At 37.9% G+C, this 26,879-nt stretch overlaps 1 protein-coding gene across 12 annotated transcripts in view; it reads right to left on the bottom strand.

The window, feature by feature from the left end:
- BBS9 (Bardet-Biedl syndrome 9) overlaps positions 1 to 26,879 on the bottom strand; it is a 583,258-nt gene that overhangs the window by 356,476 nt on the left and 199,903 nt on the right. For all 12 annotated transcript variants that reach the window (XR_002520717.2, XM_021935217.2, XM_021935215.2 and 9 more), the window contains 3 exons: positions 16,532 to 16,616; positions 7,378 to 7,561; positions 6,611 to 6,740 (listed from right to left, as the gene is read on the bottom strand). Coding sequence is in view for 11 of the 12 variants with exons in the window: in XM_021935217.2 (XP_021790909.1) it covers positions 6,611 to 6,740; positions 7,378 to 7,561; positions 16,532 to 16,616 (399 nt within the window). In the remaining variant the exon portion in view is untranslated. The remainder of the gene's footprint in view (positions 1 to 6,610; positions 6,741 to 7,377; positions 7,562 to 16,531; positions 16,617 to 26,879) is intronic.

Raw genomic sequence — 26,879 nt, 5'->3', positions numbered from 1 at the left:
CCAACATAATTATAAATGTGATAGAAATTCAGAAAAGAGGGAGACCATGATAAGCAGGAAAGGCTTATTTATGTGACTTGAGCTATGTCTTGAAATAGAAATATAAAAATCCAGAAAAGATATGGGGGAAACATTCTGGTCAACAATATTATATCAATGAAAGCTAAAGAACAAAATATTATTGAGCACACATGGACATAAACATGGGAACAACAGACACTGTGGACTACCAGAGTGGGGAGGGAGGGAGTGGCTGTGGGTGGAACACCTACCTATTGGGTACTATGCTGACTACCTGGGTGACAGAATCTGTACCCCAAACCTCAGCATCATGCAATACACTCATGTAACAAACTTGCACTTGTACCGGCTGTATCTAAAATAAATGTTTTTTAAAAATTAAATAAGCTAGGAAATTTTTTTAAAAAGAAGAAACTGTTAAGTAACAAACTTAAAATAAGTGACTATTGCGGACCTAGCCCAGGAAGAAAAACATTGAAGTACTAGACCAAATTGTTCAAAAATGAGTTGCAATAAGTACTGCAATAAGATTTTAAAGCCTGCTGTGAGCTGCCAGCAAAGTTTAGAATGGTTCTCATCTCTGTGAAGTTTCATTCAAATGGACTTCCACTTGTAGATATATTTGATATCTCCAGAGACAGTAACATCACTGATAAATGATGATCTTTATTTGCCACTGGAGAAAATGACCACCGCAGAAGATGCTGGGCCAGGTTTCCATAGCTACTTCATGCAATGAGAGGTAAACAGTAATAGCTAAGAATTTAAAGAAGATTATCACAGTCAGGCTCTTCTGATTCTGTAATCTGTGTATTGATTTCAACTTCCCATAGTGTGACCTACAAAAATTAAAAATAATTAAATAAAAAACAATTTAATCGAGAATGAGATTTAATCTGAAAAGGAAGAAGAAAACACAGACAGAATTGGAACTGTTATGTAATAGACAAGGTAGAGAGGACTAAATCTGCCAAGTAGGTGAGAGTGCAAAGAAAAAAAGCATCTTAGACTCTGAGCAAAATGCTGTTACTAAGTATAATTGCATCAAGTTGATCCAAATCCAACATTTCTTATTCACTGAAAAGAAACATATTTAAAAAGCAGCAATTTCCTTCATAAATAAACACATTCAACCAAGGAAGCTTCTACCAAAAAAGCTTTAACCCTAAAGGTAATAAAAAGCAAGAGAAAAATTATTTCAGTACTCTCAATTTCAAACAACTTCCTAATATAAATATGTGAGCTGAGCACTTCGGCTCATACCCATAATCCCAGCACTTGGGGAGGCCAAGGTGGGAGGATCACTTGAGGCCATAAGTTCAAGACCAGCCTGGGCAACATTGTGAGCCCTCATCTCTACAAAATATGAAAAAATTAGCCAGGAATGGTAGCATGTGCCTTTAGTTGTAGCTACTCAGGAGGCTGAGGCAAAAGGCAGAAGTTCAAGGCTGAAGTGAGCTATAATCATGCCAAAGAATTCCAGCCTGAGCAAAAGAGCAAGACCCTGTCTCTAAAAATAAATAAACAGATAAGCTATAGCTAAGTTAGTAATAATTACCTTTAAAATTCTAACAGATTATGATATTGATTTGAGCAATAACTCTCCCACATGGTATGGCTAGACTTGCGTCAATTAAATGCTCTCTCTACTGCAATGTCATGAATGAATTTTGTTTGTACAGTGAGCAGGAAGAACTCATCAGGCAGTTACAAATTTGGGGGCTTATCCAGGATCCACCCTTGCAAATATCTGCCTGTGGTTCGTAAGCCTCCTACCAGTACAACAGACCTAAAGGTGAGCTCTGGCAACTGCTTATTTCTTCTGAGGGTCATCTCTGGCAATGTACCTGCTGGTGAGGCACTGTCAACCCACAGGGCAGAGATCTAATTACACTGAAGAAATAGTCCTGGAACCTGTCTGAAATGCCTCTTATTAAAAAATCTGTTTGCCTTCATCACATACAAAGGATTAGCCCATCTGCAATGCCACCTCCTGATATGGGAAACAGCTATTCAGCTGAACTCATCTAGTCTTGGGACTAGGAACTAAAAAGATATGGGATGGTATATTTAAATTTGCTCTTTCCTGTTTATGTGAATCTGTATGTCTAATAATCTACTCATTATCCTATAGTCTGCGGTTCACTTAAGTGCCATGCTAAAACTGTGGATGAGAATATTAACGTCTTTGTCATATAAGGCTTGGAACCCCAAGCAGGCACCTATGAGTGCATCCAAAGCAGTTCCACTCCTCTTACCCTAGGGGCAACCCATACCCCAACTACGCCCCCTGTCAGTAGGAAGAAGTTGGAGCAGTTCTCACCCTTTTCCCATCTCATAGCTTACACCTCAGGATTGAGGCATGTTGAAACTCAAAGGATGAAAGTGAAACAGCCTTTGCAAAAAGTATTGCAGTGAGAAAATTACAGCAGTGGGGGAGGCATGATCTAGCCTACAACCCTCTAGCCTCTAACATTCAAGTTCCCTTAATTATTCCTAGGCTTAGGCTAGGCTAGCTGTGGGAGACGTTTAGTTTATAGTTTACGTAAAACTAGCCCTTCCCCAAAACTCAACTGTCTTTGTAAAGCTAGTGAGAGAACACCAGGCTAGGAAGATAGAGGAGGCTGAATTTTGCTAAGGTGTAGACAAAAACAGCCATTATTCCAGAGGTCACAAGATATGCAACTTCCCCAATATTCCTGCAGATAACATCACTATTGTAGAACCTAACAGTGGCCTTGTAAGAGATCTTTACAGGTTTTTTGCATTTCTGAAACCGTGATGGTTCCACCTGGAACCACCAGCTGCTCCCAGAAGTGATTCACCATGCAAGAGGATCATTTCCCACATCCCTATGATTGCACCTTCCAAACAATTAGCAGCAAGCACCCATTGCCTAGCCACCCCTAACTCTTCCCCCAAACAACTTTTGAAAAACCCCTAACCTATGAGCCTTCAATAAGATTGATTTAAGTAATAAGTCTTAATAATCTTCAGTGTGGTGTGACTGGCCTTGCATCAATTAAACTCTTTCTCCACTGAAATTCAGTGAATTGATTTTGTTTGTGCAACAGGCAGAAAGAACCTGTCCAGGGTTACAGTATCTGGCCCACAATATTTTCAGCTGTCTCCAGGAAATATTTATTCAATTGTTCCTCATATAAAAAGGGAACCAATTACCTACTCAGTCATTGGGCATTAGATGTGTTTTGTTGGCAAGATAAAAAATGTGGAGCTCTTCTCAGGGAATGAGAAAAAGAGGAGCATTGAAAATCCAAGTGCTGTGATTTCTCGTCACATTAAATAACAGCAAGACCCTCTAATGAAATGATAAGCATCCTCACATGGCCTTGTAAAGTGTCAGCACTGGTTTCCTCGGGCCTCTGCAGGGTAAACGTACTCTTCCCTTACAGATTTGCAGTCTTTGTGGCTCATAGACACCAATCCCAGAGCCACAGTCTGTCCCCAGGTGATGACAATGGGAAGAAGGCCAACTATCACAACTACTGCAACTACATCATAGAACAGATCTTCACAGGTGGCCTGCAGTTGGATGCCACCTGCCAAGTCTGCCATGGAGTCTCCACCACCATAGACCCCTTGTGGGACATCACCTTAGATCTGCCTGGCTCTTCCACCCTCTTGTGGCCCATGAGGTGAGGGAGTGAGGGCAGCATGGTGAATGGCAAGAGTCACATTTTGGGCTTGCAAAAGTGAGAAGCCCACCAGTGCTCACGTGGCAAGGAAGTGTCTTCCTCACAGGAAGGCTGTTGTTGATCAGGACAAAAGCAGGGCTTTTCTTTCACATGCCCAGGATAGAGCCTTGAGAAAAGATGTGGCATTAGCCTGCAGTTGGCTGCAGATGCACTTGCTAGTTTATGGTTATTTTTTTCTTTTTTTGCCAGATGACTAGATATTGGTGTTCACTAGCTTTGCATTGTGTAGGGTATCTGTAACACCAGCTACTATTCCAACATCACCCCTGTAAATGATCTGACAGCCAAAGAGCAAAACTGGAAGCTCCCTTACCTTTTGTGGTTAATAACCAAAACCTCAGCGTGAGCTAAGAGCTGAGTGCTCTCGCCATGGTCCACGGCGTATTTTGCAAGTGATTAAAATATAGTTATGGTGTTCCATACATATGATCATTTTTGAAATTACCCATTTACTGCTTCAGTTTAGATAAGTAATAAGATTTAAGATGTGACTATTATAAAATGTATTTAAATAACTGTAGCATACAGCTTACAATTGTGGTGAGGGCAGAAAACTTTCCTAAACTTTATGTTAATTGAGTCTAGTGTTTTACAATCTTTATTTTCTTTTGCATGCATTAATTAAAGTTTACTGAAGAAGAAAAAAACTCTAATAGAAATTACAATGGAATTCTTTCAAACAGTCTAATCCTATACTTTGTGTTAAGTTACATGTAAGAATAAGAAAAATCTTCAGTTGAACAATTAGAATTTATTTTTATACATTAATTGTGGAAAATACTAATGGCAATATTTGGATTTAATTGTTTATAACGGTCATCTTGCAAAAGCTATGAGAAATAGGAAGGTTCACTCACAGGTACCTAAAATAAAATGACAGGCTACTTATGAATATAAGCATCATGATGCACACTATATGAAAATTTGGTTTTTTACTAATAATAATATTTCAGTTATTATTGACCCTTAACTCGTAAGTTGTATCTAGACCAAAAACTATAAATTAACAAAAAATATCTGCTGAGAAGTCATATCTTTGCACTTCCCTCAGTATGTTGACTCTTGAAATGGGTACATCCCTTGTACATAATGTATGTGTAAAAATATATTTATTTCAACTAAAAGTTCTCAATAAGGTCGTTCTACCTATCATTCTCCTGTGCTCAAAATACACACCAAAACCCCAATAATTTTTAAGTATTTCAAGATATTGGCTCCTGAAGGGCATGAAGATTGTAAGCCAAAATGAGGCCCATACCCACCAGTGTGGATCTGTCTTTTTGCAATTGAACTGTCACTTAAGAGACCAAAGAGAACAGCTTTGGATGGATACATAGACTCCTGAAAGAATTACTCTTCCAGAAGTGAAATACTTGATGTTGCCCTGCTGGCAAGATGTTTTTCCTGTTCTAAATCCTTCTAAGTAAATCTGATACAAAATGTCTGGTGAGTATGAATATTCTGTCAAATTTAAGAAGACTATGTGATGGACATTGCAAAAGCCAATCTCAAAATTTTTAAATTATTTTTCAGACAGAAAATAACTGTAACTTGTCTTAAGTGCATAGCAATTAAAATTATATTTTTTTCTCATAAAACATAAGAAAGCAACTTCTTTTTAAAATATTCAATGTTTTCAAAAAAAGTTTCCATTTTTCCAAAATTCAGGCTTTAGATTAAACATTGATGCAAATATGAACACCCTTTGTTGAGCTTCAACAATAATATTACACTCAAGCCCTTAATAGGAGAGAACAACTCCATCCTGATCAGAAACTATAGGTGTCACTGAAGAATTCAACTACATATGGCTTTTTTTTTTTTTTGAGACACAGTTTCAAGCCCATAGTTTTTGCTCTGTCACCCAGGCTGGAGTGCAGTCACGTGATCTAGGCTCACTGCAACCTCCGCCTCCCGGGTTCAAGGAATTCTCCTGCCTCAGCCTCCCAAGCAGCTGGGACTACATGCACACGCCACCACACCCGGCTAATATTTTGTATTTTAGTAGAGATGGGGTTTCACCCTGTTGGCCAGGCTGGTCTTGAACTCCTGACCTCAGGTGATCCAACCACCTCAGCCTCCCAAACAGCTGGGATTACAGGCGTGAGCCACCGCGCCTCACCCCGTATGGCCTTTAAATGCTCAATAAAATATTATAAATAAGTAGAACTGAATACACCTAATAATCTATGAAGCTTTATGGAAAGTTGTGTTTCTATACGTTTGCTGATATTTTCAATTCCTAAACATAATCTAAGATGCTAAAAAGTTCATCGGCATCTCACTTTTTATACTGATGACCTAGAAAAATTACTCACTTATATGGACCATTTCTGTCAGTTTTAATAAATTTGGTAAATTTAATGTTAAAGTATGAATGCTGTTTTTCAGTTTAAATGCAAAGTAGCCCCACTTAAAATCTAAACTGTGTAAACACATGATCATCAACAATTCTGCATCACTTGCCTTAATGAAACGGCTGAAACAAGGTGAGACCTTATTATGATGAACAGTGTAATATCATCACAGTCTATCAGTGAATGTTCTCTAAAAGGGACTCATCAAATGCTAAAAGAAATCTTTTTGTATTCTAAAGAATAATCTATCAAGTAAACAATTTTCTTGATATCTTCATCAGCTTTTACCTTTAATTTAATAAGGATATCTTGCTAGAAATATTAAATGAAAATGATTAATAGTACTAATTATCCTTTCTTTCCAATAAAATTATATTTTAAATTACTTTCATTATTGACATTCATACTACAATGTCACTTGTAATTTTTTAATAAAATCACTCGTCATTATTTCATAGAACTTCTAGAAAATTTCTTGACTAACATCCTCTTTTAAAACTGTGTTAAATCACTTACTGCAAACAGCCCACTCTTACTGCTACAGGAATGTGGGGAAGTTGGGTGGCCCACTTCAGTGTCACATCTTGATAAATATGCAACATGTTATTATGATTTGCAATCAAAGTATTTATTGTTCCTTCAGAAACTGTAAGTTGAAGATACAGAAAAGAGACACTAAGAAAACAGTCATTTGAAACAGTATATCTCTTTTAGGAAATTGATAACACAAACTAATTCTAACACCTTGATTTTAATACATAAAGATTTTATGTAATAAAACATTATTTTGTAAGTTTAATCTACCAGTATAAAAAAGAAAGGAATCATTTTACAGTCTTGGAAGCTATAACTAGATAATCGCCAACATTTTTGCATTTCATCTAGAAAGCATGAATTTCATTAATATGTAACACATTTAAGCTAATGATTTACTAGGCATTCACTACAGATAATTCATTCTATTAGACATTACTATTGTGCTTATAAAAGAGTCTGATGTTCTCTTGAAAGCATCTTGAACAGACACATAATGGAAAGTATTAACATATGCCGGAGGCCAATTTTACAAGTCATTTTGTACAAAGTAAAATGACTGACGAAACCAAATGTATGCTTTATATCAAACTTCTATTCAAACTTTTAAAGTTAAAATATCCATTACATATTCAGTATTAAACTGTTTTCATATATGTTTAAAATATGTGTATGAGTGTGGCTTTTTTCCGGTGTATATCACATAGCCTTGACATACGGAAGAGATAAAAGAAAATCTTTCTACACACCTGAGCAATACGGCAGAAAACAACTTGGGCTCCAGTCAAGCTTCTTCATGAACCGAATTTGTCCATTATCCTTAAGGCAAAAGAAGTTTCTCTCACCAAGAACAAAAACAGAGGATGCCGACTGATTGAAAGAGACAATACATATATCAAGGGCCTGCTCTCCAATATTTAGAGTCCAATCCACCTAAAAAGCAAAACTCAAGATCAATTTAGTTGCTAACCTCAGAAAATTTCAGTTATTTTCATATCAATACAAATTAAGAAATTGCTTTACAACAAAGCAGAAATATAAAGATGAGCTAATCTCTTTCATTTCTTTCTTCTTTTTTTTTTTTTTTTTCACTATGACCATTTTTCTGGTATTTTACAAGACTCTAATCAAAGTTTTGTTCCATGTCTTACCACGGACCAAAAAAGTGATATTAGCTATTCTGCAGTTCAAAATCACTAAAAAACTTACCTGCTTCCCTAAAAAACTTCCATGAAAACAATATTGTGCTTAATTTACAAATCAAATTTAATAATCCATAAAAATTGTCTTCATGATTGTACATGTGTTTTTATAGGACAACTAAAAATATATCAATATGCATATACAGAGTAGTCACCAAGCCACTAGAGAGTATAGCAGAATATTCTATACATAAGAGCTACTCCAGGATATCTCCATATTGCTGGGATGTGGTTAATGTTCAATAAATGCTTCTTAAAGTAATGAAAGAATGAATGTAAAATGAGCGCTTTTCAGGATTCATCTCCCATACAATATTTCTAAGTCAGGAAAATGCAAAAGAGCAAAGACATACCATTTTGAAAAATATTGGCAGACAGGCATATAGTTTTCAGTTTTTCTAACTTTTACTTTAGGTTCAGGGATACATAGGAAGGTTTGTTACATAGGTAAATTCATTTCACAGAGGCTTGGTGTATAGATTGTCTTATTACACACGTACTAAGTGCAGTATGTAGTATGTGATAGTTATTTTTTCTGATCCTCTTCCTCCTCCCGCCTTTCACCCTCAAGTGAAAGTAAGAACATATGATACTGAAGTGAGAACATGTGATATTTGGTTTTCTGTTCCTGCATTAGTTTACTAAAGATAAAGGCCTCCAGTTCCATCCATGTTTCTGCAAATGACATAATCTCATTCTTTTTTATGGCTGCATAGTATTCCATGGTGCATATGTACCACATTTTCTTTATCCAGTCTACTGTTGATGGGTATTTTGATATTTTTGAATTTGCTGAGGATTGTTTTATATCCAATTGTGTAGTTGATTTTAGAGTATGTGCCATGTGGTGACGAGAAGAAGGAATATTCTGTTGTTTTGGGATGGAGAGTTTTATAGATGTCTATTAGGTCCATTTGGTCAAGTATTACATTCAGACCTTGAATCTCTTTGTTAATTTTCTGCTTCAATGATCTGTCTCATAGGGCCAGTGGGGTGTTGAAGTCTCCCACTATTATTGTGTGGCAGTCTAAATCTCTTAGTAGGTCTCTAAGAAATTGCTTTATGAATATGGATGCTTCTGTGTTGGGTGTATATATATTTAGGATAGTTAGATTTTCATGTTGAATTGAACCCTTTACTATTATGTAATGCCCTTGTCTTTTTTTATCTTTGTTGGTTTAAAGTCTGTTTTGCCTGAAATTAGGATTGCAACTCCTGCTTTCTTCCATTTGCTTCATAGAGTTTTCTTCATCTCTTTATTTTAAGCCTACAGGTGTAAAGCATGTGAGATGGGTCTCTTGAAGGCAGCATACCATTGTGTCTTGCTTTTTGATCCAGCTTGCCACTCTGTGTCTTTTAAATGGGGCATTTAGCCTGTTTACATTCAAGGTTAGTATTGATATGTGTGGATTTGATACTGTCATTGTGTTTTTAACTGGTTATTATGCAGACTTGTTTATGTGGCTGCTTTATAGTGTCATTAGTTCATGTACTTAAGTGTTTTTTGTATTGGTTAGTAACAGTCTTTCTTTTCCATATTTAGTGCTTCTTTCAGGAGCTCTAGTAAGGCAGGTCTGGTGGTAACAATTTCCCTTCTCACTTGCTTGTCTAAAAAGATTCTTATTTCTCCTTCACATACGAAGCTTGGTTTGACTGGATATGACATTCTTGGTTGAATATTTTTCTTTATGAATGTTGAATACAGGCCTCGAATCTCTTCTGGCTTGTAACGTTTCTGCTGAAAGGTCCACTATTAGCCTGATGGAGCTCCCTTTGGAGGTAACCTGACCTTTCTCTCTAGATGCCTGTAACATTTTTTCTCCATTTTGACCTTACAGAATCAGATGATTATGTGTCTTGGGGATGATCTTTTTGTATAGTATCTTGCAGGGGTTCTCTGCATTTCCTAAATTTGAATATCAGTCTCTCTAGTGAGGTTGGGGAATTTTTCATGAATGATATCCTGAAAGAGGTTTTCCAACTTGCTTGCTTTCTCCCCATCTCTTTCAGGGATGCCAATGAGTCATAGAGTTGGTCTCTTTACATAACACCAAATTTCTTGGAGGTTTTGTTCATTTCTTATCTTTTTTCTTTATTTTTGTCTGACTGTCTTATTTCAGAAAGCCTGTCTTCAAGCTCTGAGATTCTTTCCACAGTGCAGTCTCTTCTGCCATTAATACTTGTGATTACATTATGGATTCTTGTAGTGTGTTTTACAGCTTTATCAGGTCCAGTTAAGTTCTTTTCTATACTGGCTATTTCGTCTGCCAGCTCTTGTGTCATTTTATTGTGATTCTTAGATTTCTTGGATTGGATTTTGACATTCTCCTGAATCTCAATGGTCTTCCTTTCCTATCCATATTCTGAATTCTATTTCTGTCACTTTAGCCATCTCAGCCCAGTTAACAACCTTTGCTGTAGAATTAGTGTGATAATTTAGAGGAAGGAAAACACTGTGGCCTTTTGAGTTGCCAGAGCTCTTGCACTGGTTCTTCTTTATCTGTGTGCATGAGTATTCCTTTTTGTGAGGTGTAAATTGAGTACAGTCAGTAGACTTCTTTTCTGGATGTTTTCAGAGGGCTGAAGCTTTCTGCAAGGTTTTTATTTATAGCTAAATTCTTGCCTATGGTTTCAAAGTGGGGTATGTTAGCAAGTGTATTGGTCAGTAGGTAGGCTCTTTCTCACTTATGTGGCTCCTCTCTATTTTCTTTTTTTTTTTTCCTTTTGAGACAGAGTGACGCTCTGTTGCCAGGCTGGAGTGCAGTGGTGCGATCTCGGCTCACTGCAACCTCCGACTCCTGGGTTCAAACGATTCTCCTGCCTCAGACTCCCAAGTAGCTGGGACTACAGGCACACGCCACCACGCCCAGCTAACTTTTGTGTTTTTAGTAGAGATGGGGTTTCACCATGTTGGCCAGAATGGTCTCGATATCCTGACCTCATGATCCACCTGCCTCGGCCTCCCAAAGTGCTGGGATTACAGGCGTAAGCCACCGCGCCTGGCCTTTTTTTTTTCCAATTGGAGTCTCACTCTGTTGCCCAGGCTGGAATGTGGTGGCACAATCTCAGCTCACTGCAGTAGCTGCCATCATGCTCCCTATCAATGCTCTGAAAGTGTGGGCTCTTCTCCCACTTCTGTGCTGGCTATAGATCACAGCTTGGCACTCCCAGGCTGCACTCTGCCTCTCTGGGGAGATCTAAGGCTTTATATTCCCTCCCCAGCTTAGAGGCAGCAGAGGAAGGGACCTTAGCAGTGGCTGGAACCAAGGGTCTTGTCTCCTGGTGCTTCACCCGAGAAAGATGCAGAGCTGCAATCAATCCATTAATTGGCCCAAAAAGGGAGGGCTTCACTGTGGGTCCAAGCCGGGGTCCCTGACAGGCATGTGTTGTATACGAAAGTAACAGTGAATGGTTTCACAAAGAAAAATCTGCACAAAGAGGAACTAGGGGCTGCTGTGAAAGTTAGGGTATAATCAACAAACAACGGATCCAAGAAAAGATCATGAAAAATCACATTAAAGACAAGATGAATTTTTGGCCATCAAGACATGATCTTAGGTATTCATCTACTTTAGATACTAAAATATTTGAAGAAGGTATAAAATCCAAATGGGGCTGGCCAGAAAGGCAGATATTGCCAGTATATATACAAGAACAATCTGTAGAAGGGAGACAGCCTAGTGAACATAGGTAGGTGCATCAGACTATCTTAAGCTCAACTAGAATTTAACACTAAGAAATTATTTGATTACTATTTGGCTCAAGTATTGCTTACCTATATAAAATGATTCCACTGGACAAGACATGAATATCAGTCCCATGACAGTTATATTTCTCATTATATTGTAACAGGCTAGCATTCAGCTTTGTACATCAGTGTCTGTAACTCAGGCTGATGTGGGCCTCACTCTGAGAGGTGATTTATTCAAAGTGAACAGGCAAATCATGTTTCTGAGGCCACAGTCTGAGATCCAGCCAATAAATACTTTCAATTTACCAGGTACTGAATGCCACTCTCTGTGACCTCCGCTTAGGGAAATACACTACATTCTGAATTAATGAGTCTCATAAAACACAGAAATTTGCTAAGAACAATGATAAAAAAAAATTCTTCCAGTTCCAGCCAAGATGGAGTAATAGGGAAATGATTTAGCATCCCACCTAAAACAACCACAAAATGGACAAAATAAATGAAACAACAGTTTGCAAGGCACTGGACACCAGACAACAAAGCACAGCAATCCTTTAAAGACAGAAAACAAATGAGGTGAGTGGCATGATTGCTCCAGCCTTAAAAGAGTTTCTAGGCCATAGCGCAGGGAAGAAGAACTTAGGCAGAGGCCAGCAGACTCTGTGAATTGTGGAGATGGATACTCAGAGTCTGGAGAAACCACATCAGTTGGAGTTAACAAGACAGCACACCAAATAGCTGCATACAGACAGAACTGTGGAGATCTGCAGAGAGTGCCCTCGAATACTCAGCTGAGTACTTACTGGCATATTCTTGTAAGGAAACTACACAAGGCCAGGGAAAGAACCACCCAAAAGATTAGAGATAACAGTGCCCAGCATTCACACAGGGTAAAAGATATTTCCTGTGCCTACCAGCCAGGCTGCAAAACCTCATAATTCTGAGCGAATTGGGTACAGTACTAAGAAGGATCTTGCCTGAGGAGTAAAGAAAAAGTAGCCCTAAAATGAGCATTGCCCTGGTCCCACTTAACAAGTCTTGAGAACAAGGCCCCCCAAAATCAAACTGTTTCCAAGTAACTTAACTGTGTCCCAGTGATAACCTCAAGAACAGTATACACATAAAAAAATGAAAAATTCACCAGCAGACCCACACTAAAAGAAATGTGAAAGGAATTCCTTTAGTTTGAAGGAAAATGAAACCAGATGGAAAGATGGAGTTATAGAAATTAAAAAGAACAACAGAAATTATACCTACGTGGGTAAATACATATTTTTCTTGTAATTTGAATCTCATTAAAATGTAATTGATTATTTATGTTAAAATAATTACAATGTAATATGGGGTTCACAGTCTATGTAAAAATAAAATATAGGACAATAGCACAAAGGCTGGAAGGTAGGAAACATAAGCATAGTTCTTATATTATATATAAGGTAATACATCACCTGAAAATAGAGTTAAGCCAAAGATAAATAATGGAAACCCTAAAGCAAACACTAAAATAACAAAACAAAGAGTTACAGCTAATAAACCAAAAAAGATAAAATAGAATTTTTTAAAAACTGGATAAAGCCAAAGAAAAGCAGAAAAAGAGGAAAAGGAAACAAAAAAAACTAGACAGACATATAGATAAATAAAACAAAATTAAATGGCAGAGTATATATCATACTGATTTTAAAAAGCAAATCCCAACCAACTACATACTGCTTATAAATTATGCACTAGAAGTACACAGGCAGAAACAGGTTCAAAGTGAAAAGATAGGAAAAGGTATCAGAATAACACTGATCAAAAGAAAACTGAGTATTTTACCAACAGAGTAAGTAGGTCTCAGAAAAAAGAAGATTATCAGACAAAAGGATAAAGGTCATTTCATAATATAAAGGGGATGGGTTCATCATGAAACAGAACAGTCTTAAATGTTTATGCACCTAATAACAGAATTCCAAAATATCTGAAGCAAAAAATACACAAATAAATACAGACATATGCCGGGCATGGTGGCTCATGCTTGTAACCCCAGCACTTCGGGAGGCTGAGGAGGGCAGATCACAAGGTCAGGAGATAGAGACCAGCCTGGCCAACATGGCAAAACCCCATCTCTCCTAAAAATACAAAAAATTAGCTGGACATAGTGGTACACGCCTATAGTCCCAGCTACTCAGGAGGCTGAGGCAGGAGAATCACTTGAACCCGGGAGGCGGAGGTTTCAGTGAACCAAGATCAGTCCAGCCTGGGCGACAGACCAAGGCTCCGTATGAAAAATAAATAAATAAATAAATAGATAGAGAAAGATAGATATATTTCCAAGGAGATACAGAAAAATCCACAATTACAGTCAGAGATTTCAATACCCCCCTCTCAATAACTAATAATAACTAGTAAAAAACGAATAACTAGTTAAAAAAAAAAAAAATAACTAGTAAAAAAACGAATAAGGATACAGAAGAGTTGAACAACACTATCATCCAACATAATCTAATTGACATATATGAAACACTCTAACAACAGCAAAAAATACACATTCTTTTCAGGTGCACACTGAACATTTACCAAGATAGATCATATTCTACGCCATAAGACAAATCTCAATGAATCTAAGAGAATTCAAGTATACAAATTATTTTTCTGAACACACAAAAGACTTAAATAGAAATCAATAAAAAGGTAGCTGTGAGTAACAAAGGAAGCTATTAAATGTCTTCCCACAACTATCTTATTAAAAGCATTCCATTGGATAAGTTCTGTTTCTCCTGCAATAGACTGAATACTGCTCCCATGGTATCACAGTCCTGCAAAGCGACTATCATGTAACAAAATGAAGTTTACTGCTATTTCTCACTCTATTCACCAATCGAATGGAAAAACTACTCAACTGTAATTGCCTTCAGAATACATCCTCAGTGTGAGGCATGGAGTAATCAATAAAAACTGCAAATGATAAGAAAAGGCTATTCCAGACAGAAGAAAAACCATATGCCTAGAATGAAGAGGAGCCATGGAATATTTGGAACAATGAGAGGCCCTATAAGGCTGAAGTGCAGACTACAAGAAACAAATGGAAGAACACAACTATTGAGGAGGTCAAAGGACAATTTTTTTTTTTTTTTTTTTTTTTTTTTTGAGACGGAGTCTCGCTCTGTCGCCCAGACTGGAGTGCAGTGGCCGGATCTCAGCTCACTGCAAGCTCCGCCTCCCGGGTTTTACGCTATTCTCCTGCCTCAGCCTCCTGAGTAGCTGGGACTACAGGCGCCCGCCACCTCGCCCGGCTAGTTTTTTGTATTTTTTAGTAGAGACGGGGTTTCACCGTGTTAGCCAGGATGGTCTCGATCTCCTGACCTCGTGATCCGCCCGTCTCGGCCTCCCAAAGTGCTAGGATTACAGGCTTGAGCCACCGCGCCCGGCCTCAAAGGACAATTTAATCACCATTATCATATAAGTTCATCTAGACATTTTGCTATGTGCTTTATATATTACACACAATCATATATTTATATATAAGATATATAATTTATCTAATAACAACAAGTTTTGAGACAGAGTCTTGCTCTGTCACCCAGGCTGGAGTATGATGGCGTGATCTCGGCTTACTGCAACCTCTGCCCCCGGGGTTGTTCAAGCGATTCTCCTGCCTCAGCCTCCCAAGTAGCTAGAACTACAGGCATGCGCTACCATGCCCAGGTAATTTTGTATTTTAGTGGAGACAGGGTTTCTTCATTTTGGCCAGGTTGCTCTCGAACTCCTGACCTCAGGTGATCCACCTGCCTCAGCCTGCCAAAGTGCTGGGATTACAGGCATGAGCCACCATGCCCAGCCTAATAACAACATTTTAAAATAGATATTATCATCATTTTGCAAATGAGGAAACTGAGATTTAGTAAGGCTAACAAACTTGCTGTAACTTGCTCAAAAAAAAAAGTAAAGCTCTCAAGACCTGTTCGACTTCAATCTGTGCTTTAACTATTATTACTATGGTGCTTCTAAATTCTGTGCAAAATTATACCATATTTTTATTCATTGTGCTCTTTTACTTTTTACCACCAATGAAAAATATATATATCTTCATCTGATTCTTGACTCTTTCCAAGTTACCCTTCTGTTCTACCACCGTCTGAACTTCTGTATCCTAATACAGAAAATTCTGCATAATCTTCTCCAATATTATTATGTTAGTATTCTAAATTCTATATTATTTCTCCATTCAGCTTCCTTCACGTGTATCCTCAGATTTACTTCAATGTTTCCACCATAATTTTAGTTCCTTCTATTTTTTGCCTTGCTGTCTACAGAAGTTCTCAAGATAAGGAAGAGTTCATAATCACCATCTAGTCCCCAATTTACATTAAATGCAGAATTCATCATTTACAATTTTTCTTAAAACTACTTTTCAAATTATCAAACTTCACCTTTGTCTGTGAGTTAACTACCTTTGTGAGCTGTGAACTGTTCTCTTTTACTTATATATTTGGTCGCATGCCTATTAGTTACAAAATATTTAAAGAATTAATGGCCAAAACATTTCTAAATTTTATGCAAACTAAATATTCGCAGATGCAAGAAGCTTAACAAATCTTAAGCTCAAAAAGAGGGAAAGAAAAGTACACATTATAATCCCGTTGCTCCAAACAAGTGATAAGAGAAAATCTGGAAAGCAGCTAGAGAAAAGACACTTGAAAGAGAAGAATATAATCTACAAAATTTTGCCTATTAAGGACAGATTTTTAAAATGTTTCCGTTTTTATTTGTTAAACGTGACTCCATCTGGATATCCATGGTTCTAGTGATACAACTCTACAATCTGTTATATTACGACCATGACCAGGCATGTGTTTCCACTGCTTAACAACAACCAACTCAATTCTTAGGTCATTAATACAATCATAACACAGGAAAGGGAATGGCTGACTTTTTTTTTACATTTTGTTCCCATGAATTCTTATTCTTAACAAACATATGTGAGTAAATACGGCATTACTGAAATTTGTATATATTTTAAAAAGGCCTTACAACTAGTCTTTTTCCAGAACCAAGTTTTTGCTGTTCAGTCTCCTGCCTTTTATCTGCATCTGTTGCAAAAGCAAGTACTTGGTACCTGTATGAAAGAAATAAAAAAATTGTAAATGAGTTTATAATTAAAAGTTATAAATTATTTTAAACTTTAAAAGTATACAATAATCTATAAACATTATAAAACACTTTTTCCTTGTTTTTAAAAACTGTAAAATTTAAGATTGAATTCTTATTGAGTGATATTGTGACATAAGACTGTGCAAAATGTCATGATAAAGAAATTATAACCATATATCCATTATTCAGCATTGGGAAAACAGCTCTACCAACTATCAAAGCACTTTCATTAGAATTTTATGTGACAAATAACAATACTCAAGAAAGATCTAACACCTAAATACCAAATAGACAGAAAAAATGTAAATATGCAAAGCAGTCAGATGGAGTAGAAATTATCAATACATAATCTATGGAACGAAAAAGAACTGAGTTTAACCCCAGTTTAACCACTTACTAGGTAAGTACATTTTTGGCAAATAATCACTCTGTGTCTGGCTTCCTCATCCATGAAACAGAAATAATAATAGAGTCTCTAACACAATCATTGTTAAAAGGATTAAAAAATAAATTATAAAGTACCTAGTATTTGCTATATAGTAGGTATACAATTATTGATTGATGGGTTGACAAAGAGACAGATTTATATAGAGACAGAGATCAATCACATAGTAGTTTGTAGCTGGTAGGTAGCGAGTTCTGAGTAATGGACATTGTAATCTATAAGTATTTTACAGCTTCCATTTCAATAGTGACATTTAGCTCAAATTATTCTTAAAAACAATTTATAAATATTATTCAATCTAGAAATCATTAATTTATCTAATAAAGTTGAAATTTCTATATTTCTCATTAATTAATGACATATTTTTAGAATAATAAGCTTACTCGACATAAAGCAACTACAGACTCATATATGCCTTTCCCTCCTATTGAATCAAAACTCATATTTTCTAAGAGACAGATATCTGAGAGTATAAAAATCAGGGACTTGAATGAAGGCAATGCAGCATATCTAAATGAGCACTGAAATGTACAATGGTCTTCAAATGTCATATACCAACTCTGAAAATATCCTATCTCAATCAAGAATAATTCACTTATAAAAAACTGTAACTTCAGTTGAATGCAGAATGACTACGGTTTAAGATTTTGCAAGACAGAAGCTGATGACGAACTTAACAATAGCCTATAAAAAACAGATCATGATTATTTCCTGATTAGGAACAGCTCCAGCCTCCAGCTCCCAGCATGAGTGACACAGAAGACGGGTGATTTCTGCATTTTCAACTGAGGTACCAGGTTCATCTCACTGGGGAGTGCCGGACAATCGGTGCTGGTCAGCTGGTGCAGCCCAACCAGCAAGAGGTGAAGCAGGGCGAGGCATCATCTCACCTGGGAAGTACAAGGGGGAAGGGAATCCCTTTTCCTAGCCAAGGGAAACTGAGACACACACCACCTGGAAAATCGGGTAACTCCCACCCTAATACTGTGCTTTACCAAGGGTCTTAGTAAATGGCACACCAGGAGATTATAGCCCACACTTGGCCCAGAAGGTCCCACGCCCACAGAGCCTCCCTCATTGCTAGCACAGCAGTCTGAGATCTAACTGCAAGGCGGCAGCAAGGCTGGGGAAGGGGTGCCCACCATTGCTGAGGCTTAAGTGGGTAAACAAGGCCACCGAGAAGCTCGAGTTGGGTGGAGCCCACCGCAGCTCAAGGAGGCTGGCCTGCCTCTGTAGACTCCTCCTCTGGGGACAGGGCATAGCTAAACAAAAAGCAGCAAAAACCTCGGCAGAGGTAAATGCCCCTGTCTGATAGCTTTGAAGAGAGCAGTGGATCTCCCAACATGGAGGTTAAGATCTGAGAACAGACAGACTGCCTGCTCAAGTGGGTCCCTGACCCCTGAGTAGCCTAACTGGGAGACATCTCCCACTAGGTGCAGACTGACATCTCACACCTTACACAGTGGGGTACACCCCTGAGATGAAGCTTCCAGAGCAAGAATCAGACAGCAACCCTCACTGTGCAGCAATATTCAATCTTCTGCAGCCTCCGCTGCTGATACCCAGGCAAACAGGGTCTGGAGTGGACCTCAAGCAAACTCCAACAGACTTACAGCTGAGGGTCCTGACTGTTAGAAGGAAAACTAACAAACAGAAAGGACACCCACACCAAAACCCCATCAGTACGTCACCATCATCAAAGACCAGAGGCAGATAAAACCACAAAGATGGGGAAAAAGCAGTGCAGAAAAGCTGGAAATTCAAAAAATCAGAGAGCATCTCCCCCTCCAAAGGAACGCAGCTCATCACCAGCAACAGAACAAAGCTGGACGGAGAATGACTTTGACGAGATGAGAGAAGAAGGCTTCAGTCGATCAAACTTCTCAGAGCTAAAGGAGGAAGTACGTAACCAGCGCAAAGAAACGAAAAACCTTGAAAAAAGAATGGATGAATGGATGGCTAGAATAATCAATGCAGAGAAGATCTTAAAAGAACTAATAGAGATGAAAACCATAACATGAGAACTACGTGACAAATGCACAAGCTTCAGTAACCTACTCGATCAACTGGAAGAAAGAGTATCAGCGATTGAAGATCAAATGAATGAAATGAAGCGAGAAGAGAAGTGTGGAGAAAAAAAGAGTAAAAAGAAATGAACAAAACCTCCAAGAAATATGGGATTATGTGAAAAGACCAAATCTACGTCTGATTGGTATGCCTGAAAGTGATAGGGAAAATGGAACCCAGTTGGAAAAGACTCTGCAGGATATCATCCAGGAGAACTTCCCCAAGCTAGTAAGACAGGTCAACATCCAAATTCAGGAAACACAGAGAATGCCACAAAGATACTCCTCGAGAAGAGCAGCTCCAAGACACATAATTGCCAGATTCACCAAAGTTGAAATGAAGGGAAAAATCTTAAGGGCAGCCAGAGAGAAAGGTCGGGTTACCCACAAAGGGAAGCCCATCAGACCAACAGCAGATCTCTCGGCAGAAACTCTCCAAGCCAGAAGAGAGTGGGGGCCAATATTCAACATTCTTAAAGAAAAGAATTTTCAACCCAGAATTTCATATCCAGCCAAACTAAGTTTCATAAGTGAAGGAGAAATAAAATCCTTTACAGACAAGCAAATACTTAAGAGATTTTGTCACCACCAGGCCTGCCCTACAAGAGATCCTGAAGAAAGCACTAAATATGGAAAGGAACAACAGTTACCAGCCATTGCAAAAACATGTCAAAATGTAAAGTCCATCGATGCTAGGAAGAAACTGCATCAACTAGCGAGCAAAATAACCAGCTAATATCATAATGACAGGATCAAGTTCACACATAACAATATTAACCTTAAATGTAAATGGACTAAATGGTCCAATTAAAAGACACAGCCTGGCAAATTGTATAAAGAGTCAAGACCCATCAGTTTGCTGTATTCAGGAGACCCATCTCACATGCAGAGACACACATAGGCTCAAAATAAAGGGATGGAGGAAGATCTACCAAGCAAATGGAAAACAAAAATAAGCAGGGGCTACAATCCTAGTCTCTGATAAAACAGACTTTAAACCATCAAAGATCAAAAGAGACAAAGAAGGCCATTACATAATGGTAAAGGGATCAATTCATCAGGAAGAGTTAACTATCCTAAATATATATGCACCCAATACAGGAGCACCCAGGTTCATAAAGCAAGTCCTTAGAGACTTACAAAGAGACTTAGACTCCCATACAATAATGGGAGACTTTAACACCCCACTGTCAACATTAGACAGATCAACGAGACAGAAAGTTAACAAGGATATCCAGGAATTGAACTCAACTCTGCGCCAAGCAGAACTAATAGACATCTACAGAACTCTCCACCCCAAATCAACAGAATATACATTCCTCTCAGCACCACATCACACTTATTCCAAAAATGACCACATAGTTGGAAGTAAAGCAGTCCTCAGCAAATGCAAAAGAACAGAAATTATAACAAACTGTCTCTCAGACCACAGTGCAATTCAACTAGAACTCAGGACCAAGAAACTCAATCAAAACCACTCAACTACATGGAAACTGAACAACCTGCTCCTGAATGACTACTGGGTACATAACAAAATGAAGGCAGAAATAAAGATGTTCTTGGAAACCAATAAGAACAAAGATACAACATACCAGAATCTCTGGGACACATTTAAAGCAGTGTGTAGAGGGAAATTTATAGCACTAAATACCCACAAGAGAAAGCAGGAAAGATCTAAAATTGACACCCTAGCATCACAATTAAAAGAACTAGAGAAGCAAGAGCAAACACATTCAAAAGCTAGCAGAAGGCAAGAAATAACTAAGATCAGAGCAGAACTAAAAGAGATAGAGACAGAAAGAACCCTCCAAAAAATCAATGAATCCAGGAGCTGGTTTTTTGAAAAGATCAACAAAATTGATAGACCGCTAGCAAGATTAATAAAGAAAAGAGAGAAGAATCAAATAGATGCAATAAAAAATGTAAAGGGGATGTCACCACCAACCCCACAGAAATACAAACTACCATCAGAGAATACTATAAACACCTCTACACAAATAAACTAGAAAACCTAGAAGAAATGGATAATTTCCTGGACACTTACTCTCTCCCAAGACTAAACCAGGAAGAAGCTAAATACCTGAATAGACCAATAGCAGGCTCTGAAATTGAGGCAATAATTAATAGCCTACCAACCAAAAAAAGTCCAGGACCAGACGGAACCAAAAAGAGCCCTCATTGTCAAGACAATCCTAAGCCAAAGAACAAAGCTGGAGGCATCATGCTACCTGACTTCAAACTATACTACAAGGCTACAGTAACCAAAACAGCATGGTACTGGTACCAAAACAGAGACATAGACCAATGGAACAGAACAGAGCCCTCAGAAATAACACCACACATCTACAACCATCTGATCTTTGACAAACCTGACAAAAACAAGAAATGGGGAAAGGATTCCCTATTTAATAAATGGTGCTGGGAAAATTGGCTAGCCATAAGTAGAAAGCTGAAACTGGATCCTTTCCTTACTCCTTATATGAAAATTAATTCAAGATGGATTAGAGACTTAAATGTTAGACCCAAAACCATAAAAACCCTAGAAGAAAACCTAGGTAATACCATTCAGGACATAGGCATGGGCAAGGACTTCATGTCTAAAACACCGAAAGCAACGGCAACAAAAGCCAAAATTGACAAATGGGATCTCATTAAACTAAAGAGCTTCTGTACAGCAAAAGAAACTACCATCAGAGTGAACAGGCAACCTATAGAATGGGAGAAAATTTTTGCAATCTACGCATCTGACAAAGAGCTAATATCCAGAACCTACAAAGAACTCAAACAAATTTACAAGAAAAAAAACAAATAATCCCATCAAAAGGTAGGCAAAGGATATGAACAGACACTTCTCAAAAGACAACAGACACATGAAAAAATGTTCATCATCACTCGCCATCAGAGAAATGCAAATCAAAACCACAATAAGATACCATCTCACACCAGTTAGAATGGCAATCATTTAAAAGTCAGGAAACAACAGGTGCTAGAGAGGATGTAGAGAAATAGGAACACTTTTACACTGTTGGTGGGACTGTAAACTAGTTCAACCATTGTGGAAGACAGTGTGGTGATTCCTCAAGGATCTAGAACTAGAAATACCATTTGACCCAGCCATCCCATTACTGGGGATATACCCAAAGGATTATAAGTCATGCTGCTATAAAGACACACGCACACATATGTTTATTGTGGCACTATTCACAATAGCAAAGACTTGGAATCGACCCAAATGTCCATCGGTGACAGACTGGATTAAGAAAATGTGGCACATATACACCATGGAATACTATGCAGCCATAAAAAAGGATGAGTTCGTGTCCTTTGTAGGGACATGGATGCAACTGGAAACCACCATTCTCAGCAAACTATCGCAAGAACAGAAAACCAAATACCGCATGTTCTCACTCATAGGTGGGAATTGAACAATGAGATCACTTGGACACAAGAAGGGGAGCATCACACACCAGGTCCAATGTGGGGAGCGGGTAGTGGGGAGGGATAGCATTAGGAGATATACCTAATGTAAATGATGAGTTAATGGGTGCGGCACACCAACAAGGCACATGTATACATATGTAACAAACCTGCACGTTGTGCACATGTACCCTAGAACTTAAAGTATAATTTAAAAAAAAATCTTGTCGTTAATATGAAAACTTAATGTATATAAATTTCATTCATTTTATAAACATATAGTGGGGATCTAATACAAACATTAACAATGGAAAAACTACTACATGATCTATACTCATAAGGAGCTTCCACACTAGTTGTAGAGACTCATATACAGACAGCTAAGTATAACCCAGAGTATCCTGTGCTAATTAACAGAAGGTATTCACATAGTACCAATAGAACATGGTACATAGTACCAATAGTAACAACTAATTGGGGAAGAAAAGGTATGCTCTTGGTATAGGTTCAGGAAGAGAAAGCTACATTTTAAAGGATGAGTGAAAATTCTATCACGCTGGTAAAGAAGAAGGCATTACAGTAAAGTAAATAACACATGCAAAGGCATGCAGCAGTAAAAGAGACATGAAAGGCCATGACAGGAGTTTAGGAGAGATGCATGACAGGGAGGAATGAGTCATGGGCCGCATGAAGTAAAAGGGAGAAGATCTCCGCCTTGAAAAATCATGCTACAAAATCCCACAGGCAGCTGCAGCAAATCTCTCTATACCATCTGAGATTGACCTTCAAAATTCCAAAGTCTCTAAAAGTGCAAAACAATTAGACCTCACATTCTGAACTCCAAATAGGATTGCTTTCCTATTCCCAATTCATAACAACAGAAATAGTATGCGCTGGTGACTAAAACATCATCCCAGAGCTTGTCCTGCTATGGATCTAACCCTAGGCAATGAATTACTTAGGTGGGTCATTTCCTACAGAAACCAACCTACCGGGGATAATATAGATGTTCATGAGATTGTTACAAAGGTCCAAAACTCTTTGAGCTATTTGAAGCTTCTTATATAACTATGTTCATTATTTCATCTAAGAAATAAGTGAGCCTGTAAAGCGGCCTTATTAACATTAAAACAGCAGGCAGAGGCATAGCCAAAATTGACTACTGATTTCCAAATCCAAACCATTTATCTTCCTAAAAGACAACTCAGAAAAGTATTTTATTACTTAAACTTAACAGCAAAATTAGATGATGACAAACTTACAAGAGCATCTATTTTCTGGTTCTTCCTTAACTCCTCTTAACTGTGACCAATAAAGTACATAAAAATCTATTTCCAAAACCAAACAATTCCAAGCAGATTTGGAAATTCTGAAATAAAATATTTGGGTCTTTTTTCTTACCACTCAAGTGTTCAGTAACATAAGCTACACAAAAAAGTTTCCTTGTTGAGACTGCTGAAAGAATAATCAGGGCCAATGTAACAAGATCTTATGAAAGAGTGCCATACACGTCCCTCAGAACAGAAAGGCACTAATCGCAACTACAGCAAGTGCAGGTAAACAGTGGTGCTTTTGAACTCACTAACCACAAATGCTTAACAGGTCCTGTAGTGCACCAATAACAAACTCAACCACATAATTTAATACTCCATATTGCATTGCATTGTAAAAACAGCAGCAAGTAACTAAAACACAGATTGAGGCATCACAGAGCACAAAAGTAAACCCTCCAAAATCATTTATTTTCAAATGAAACATAACTATCACCTCAATGAGTGGCAGGAAGTTTTGGAACCTTGACATGTAACCCAGAGAGCTTTACTAGAAATGGAAGCTTGAGATACAGAGCATTATTATGTTGATTTCAACTATACCTAAATTCTTGACTATGCCAGGACAAATCCTTTTCACTGAAAGATGCCAGTAACAAAACAGAAGCCTTCTTTACACACTTTTCACTCTTTTGTCAGTTCTCATCAAACACCTACTTTCACCAAGGTACAGTGCTAAGCACTTCAGGGGATACAGAATTCCTGCCATCGAGGAGTACTGAGTTTAGTCAAGGAGAAAAACAAATAAATGTTTGCTATCAGTGAAAGCATGAGTAATACCTAAGGGAAGCACTGAAAAACTACTATGTAAATTGAGAAAAAGGAGATGTTGCTTACATCTAGGTCAGGGAAGAACTGAAGGGGAGCAGGGAGGCTTCTAGACATAATTTCCATGTGCAGACAAAGAAGGAAGAGCGCTTCAGACATAGGAGATAGACAGTATGTGCAAAAAAAAAAAAAAAAAAAGAGAGAGAGAGAGAGAGAAAAGCCTTTAACATATATGGAGACTACAAATATTTCCATCTGGTCAGAGCCAAAGATTGGAGAAGAATACTTCTTCTTAAAATAGTCAATTAAATTCAACAAAAACACTTTTAAATCTTTATTTAAGGCTGATTATTTACTCAGTAATGTATTAGGAGCTATTGAGGGGTTGCTGGGGAAGGGGTATAGCAGACAGGAGAAAAATAACACCCATGGCAGATAGACTCTTTTAGGGAGCCTCCCTACATTCAACTCTTGGAGGTCCCACCTCAAGGCCTCCTCAGCATCCTATGCAAAGCTCTGCTATAGCCTGTATCACAAATGGACTGAAGTATCTGACTTCCCGCCTCCTTGAATTCTACTTGAGGATAAGAGGCATGTCTATTTGACTACAATTCCAGTACCTTGCACAGTATGTAGCACACAAGCCTGTTGAAAAATATTTGCTGAATGAATGACTGAATAAACAAATGGAATTATTCAGTCAGTGAACAGATGTTTAAGACAGATTCCTCTCTCAAGAACCTGATAATGCAAGATACTCTGGAAAATGTCAGTATAAGAAGGCAATACATGACAGCCAAACATCAGTGTTTTAGGCAGTAATATATCTAGGAGGTGAAAAAAGGAAGACAGTTGAACCAGTTAACTTCAAAAGTCACTTCCAAGTCCAAAAGTCCACATCATAGAGGTAAAATGGGACTGGATTATAAAAAGCACTGAATGTCAATTATAAAAAATCTAGGCTGGGTGTGGTGGCTCATGCCTGTAATCCCAGAAATTTGGGAGGTCGAGGCTGGTAGATTGCCTGAGCTCAGGAGTTTGCAACCAGCCTGGGCAACACAATGAAACCCCGTCTCTACTAAAATACAAAAATAATTAGCGGGCGTGGCAGCATGCGCCTATAGTCCCAGCTACTCCGGAGGCTGAGGCAGGACAATTGTTTCAACCTGGGAGACAGAGGTTGCAGTGAGCCAAGATCGCACCACTGCACTCCAGCCTGGGCGACAGAGCGAGACTCCGTCTCAAAAAAAAAAAAAAAAAAAAAAAGTCTAGGTTTTTTAGTAAGAAATAAAAATTATTCTGGCTTAAAGAGGTGTTTTAAAAGAAAAGATATGAGAAGGACCCTTCAAAGTTTAGAGAGAAAAAAAAAAAAAATAGAAATCCAAGTGAAAAAATACAGGCCTGAACCAATGGGAATGGGAAGGAAAGGCTGAATAAGAGAAAGTATTAAGGGCAGAGATTACTGACTAAATAACTCTGAAAGGCAAAGGATAAGAAAAGAGAATAAAAGACGATCAAAGTTTGGACATACATGGCCCTTACCCTTACCCCCAAAAAAGGGCAAACAGGCCAGAAGTGATGGCTCATGCCAGTAATCCCAGCACTTTGGGAGGCCAAGGTAGGAGGATCACTTAAGCCCAAGAGTTCAAGACCAGTCTGGGCAACATAGTGAGACCCTGTCTCCATTTAAAAAAAAAAAAAAAAAAAATTCAAGGGCAAACAATTCTCTTACTTCAAAAGAAAAATGGTGCTCAAAGTGTGCCCCTGAATTAGATTCACCTGGAGTAAAAATTTACAATGATGATTTCTGGGTCTTATCCCCAAACCTATTAAAAGAAATCTAGGGGACTGGGGACTAGCATCTGTAAATGTGCATTTTATAACAGGCTGTCCAGGTGACTCCTACGCACACTGAAGTTTGAGACCCTGAGCCTTCACTGGTTTTTATTTGAACATAATTAAGTGGGGTTTAAAGAAATGAAAGGTATCAATATCAAAAATGAAAATGAGTTATGTGTTAAAGCCTATTCTATTAACTGATTATATTCTATTAACCAAATATAGACAGATTTAATAAAACCTCAAAAGAACAAACTTATAGTTTTCATGCTTTCTCCAAAATCCAAAAATGCAGCAGTGATTATCATTTAATATAATCTATTACAAAGTTGAAAGCATATATAAGTACAACATACTACTTA

The sequence above is a fragment of the Papio anubis genome, chromosome 4 (assembly GCF_008728515.1).
Source record: "Papio anubis isolate 15944 chromosome 4, Panubis1.0, whole genome shotgun sequence".
Classification (NCBI taxonomy): Eukaryota; Metazoa; Chordata; class Mammalia; order Primates; family Cercopithecidae; genus Papio; species Papio anubis.
The sequence above is the reverse complement of the archived record's forward strand: the minus strand, read 5'-3'. Positions and strand labels throughout refer to the sequence as shown.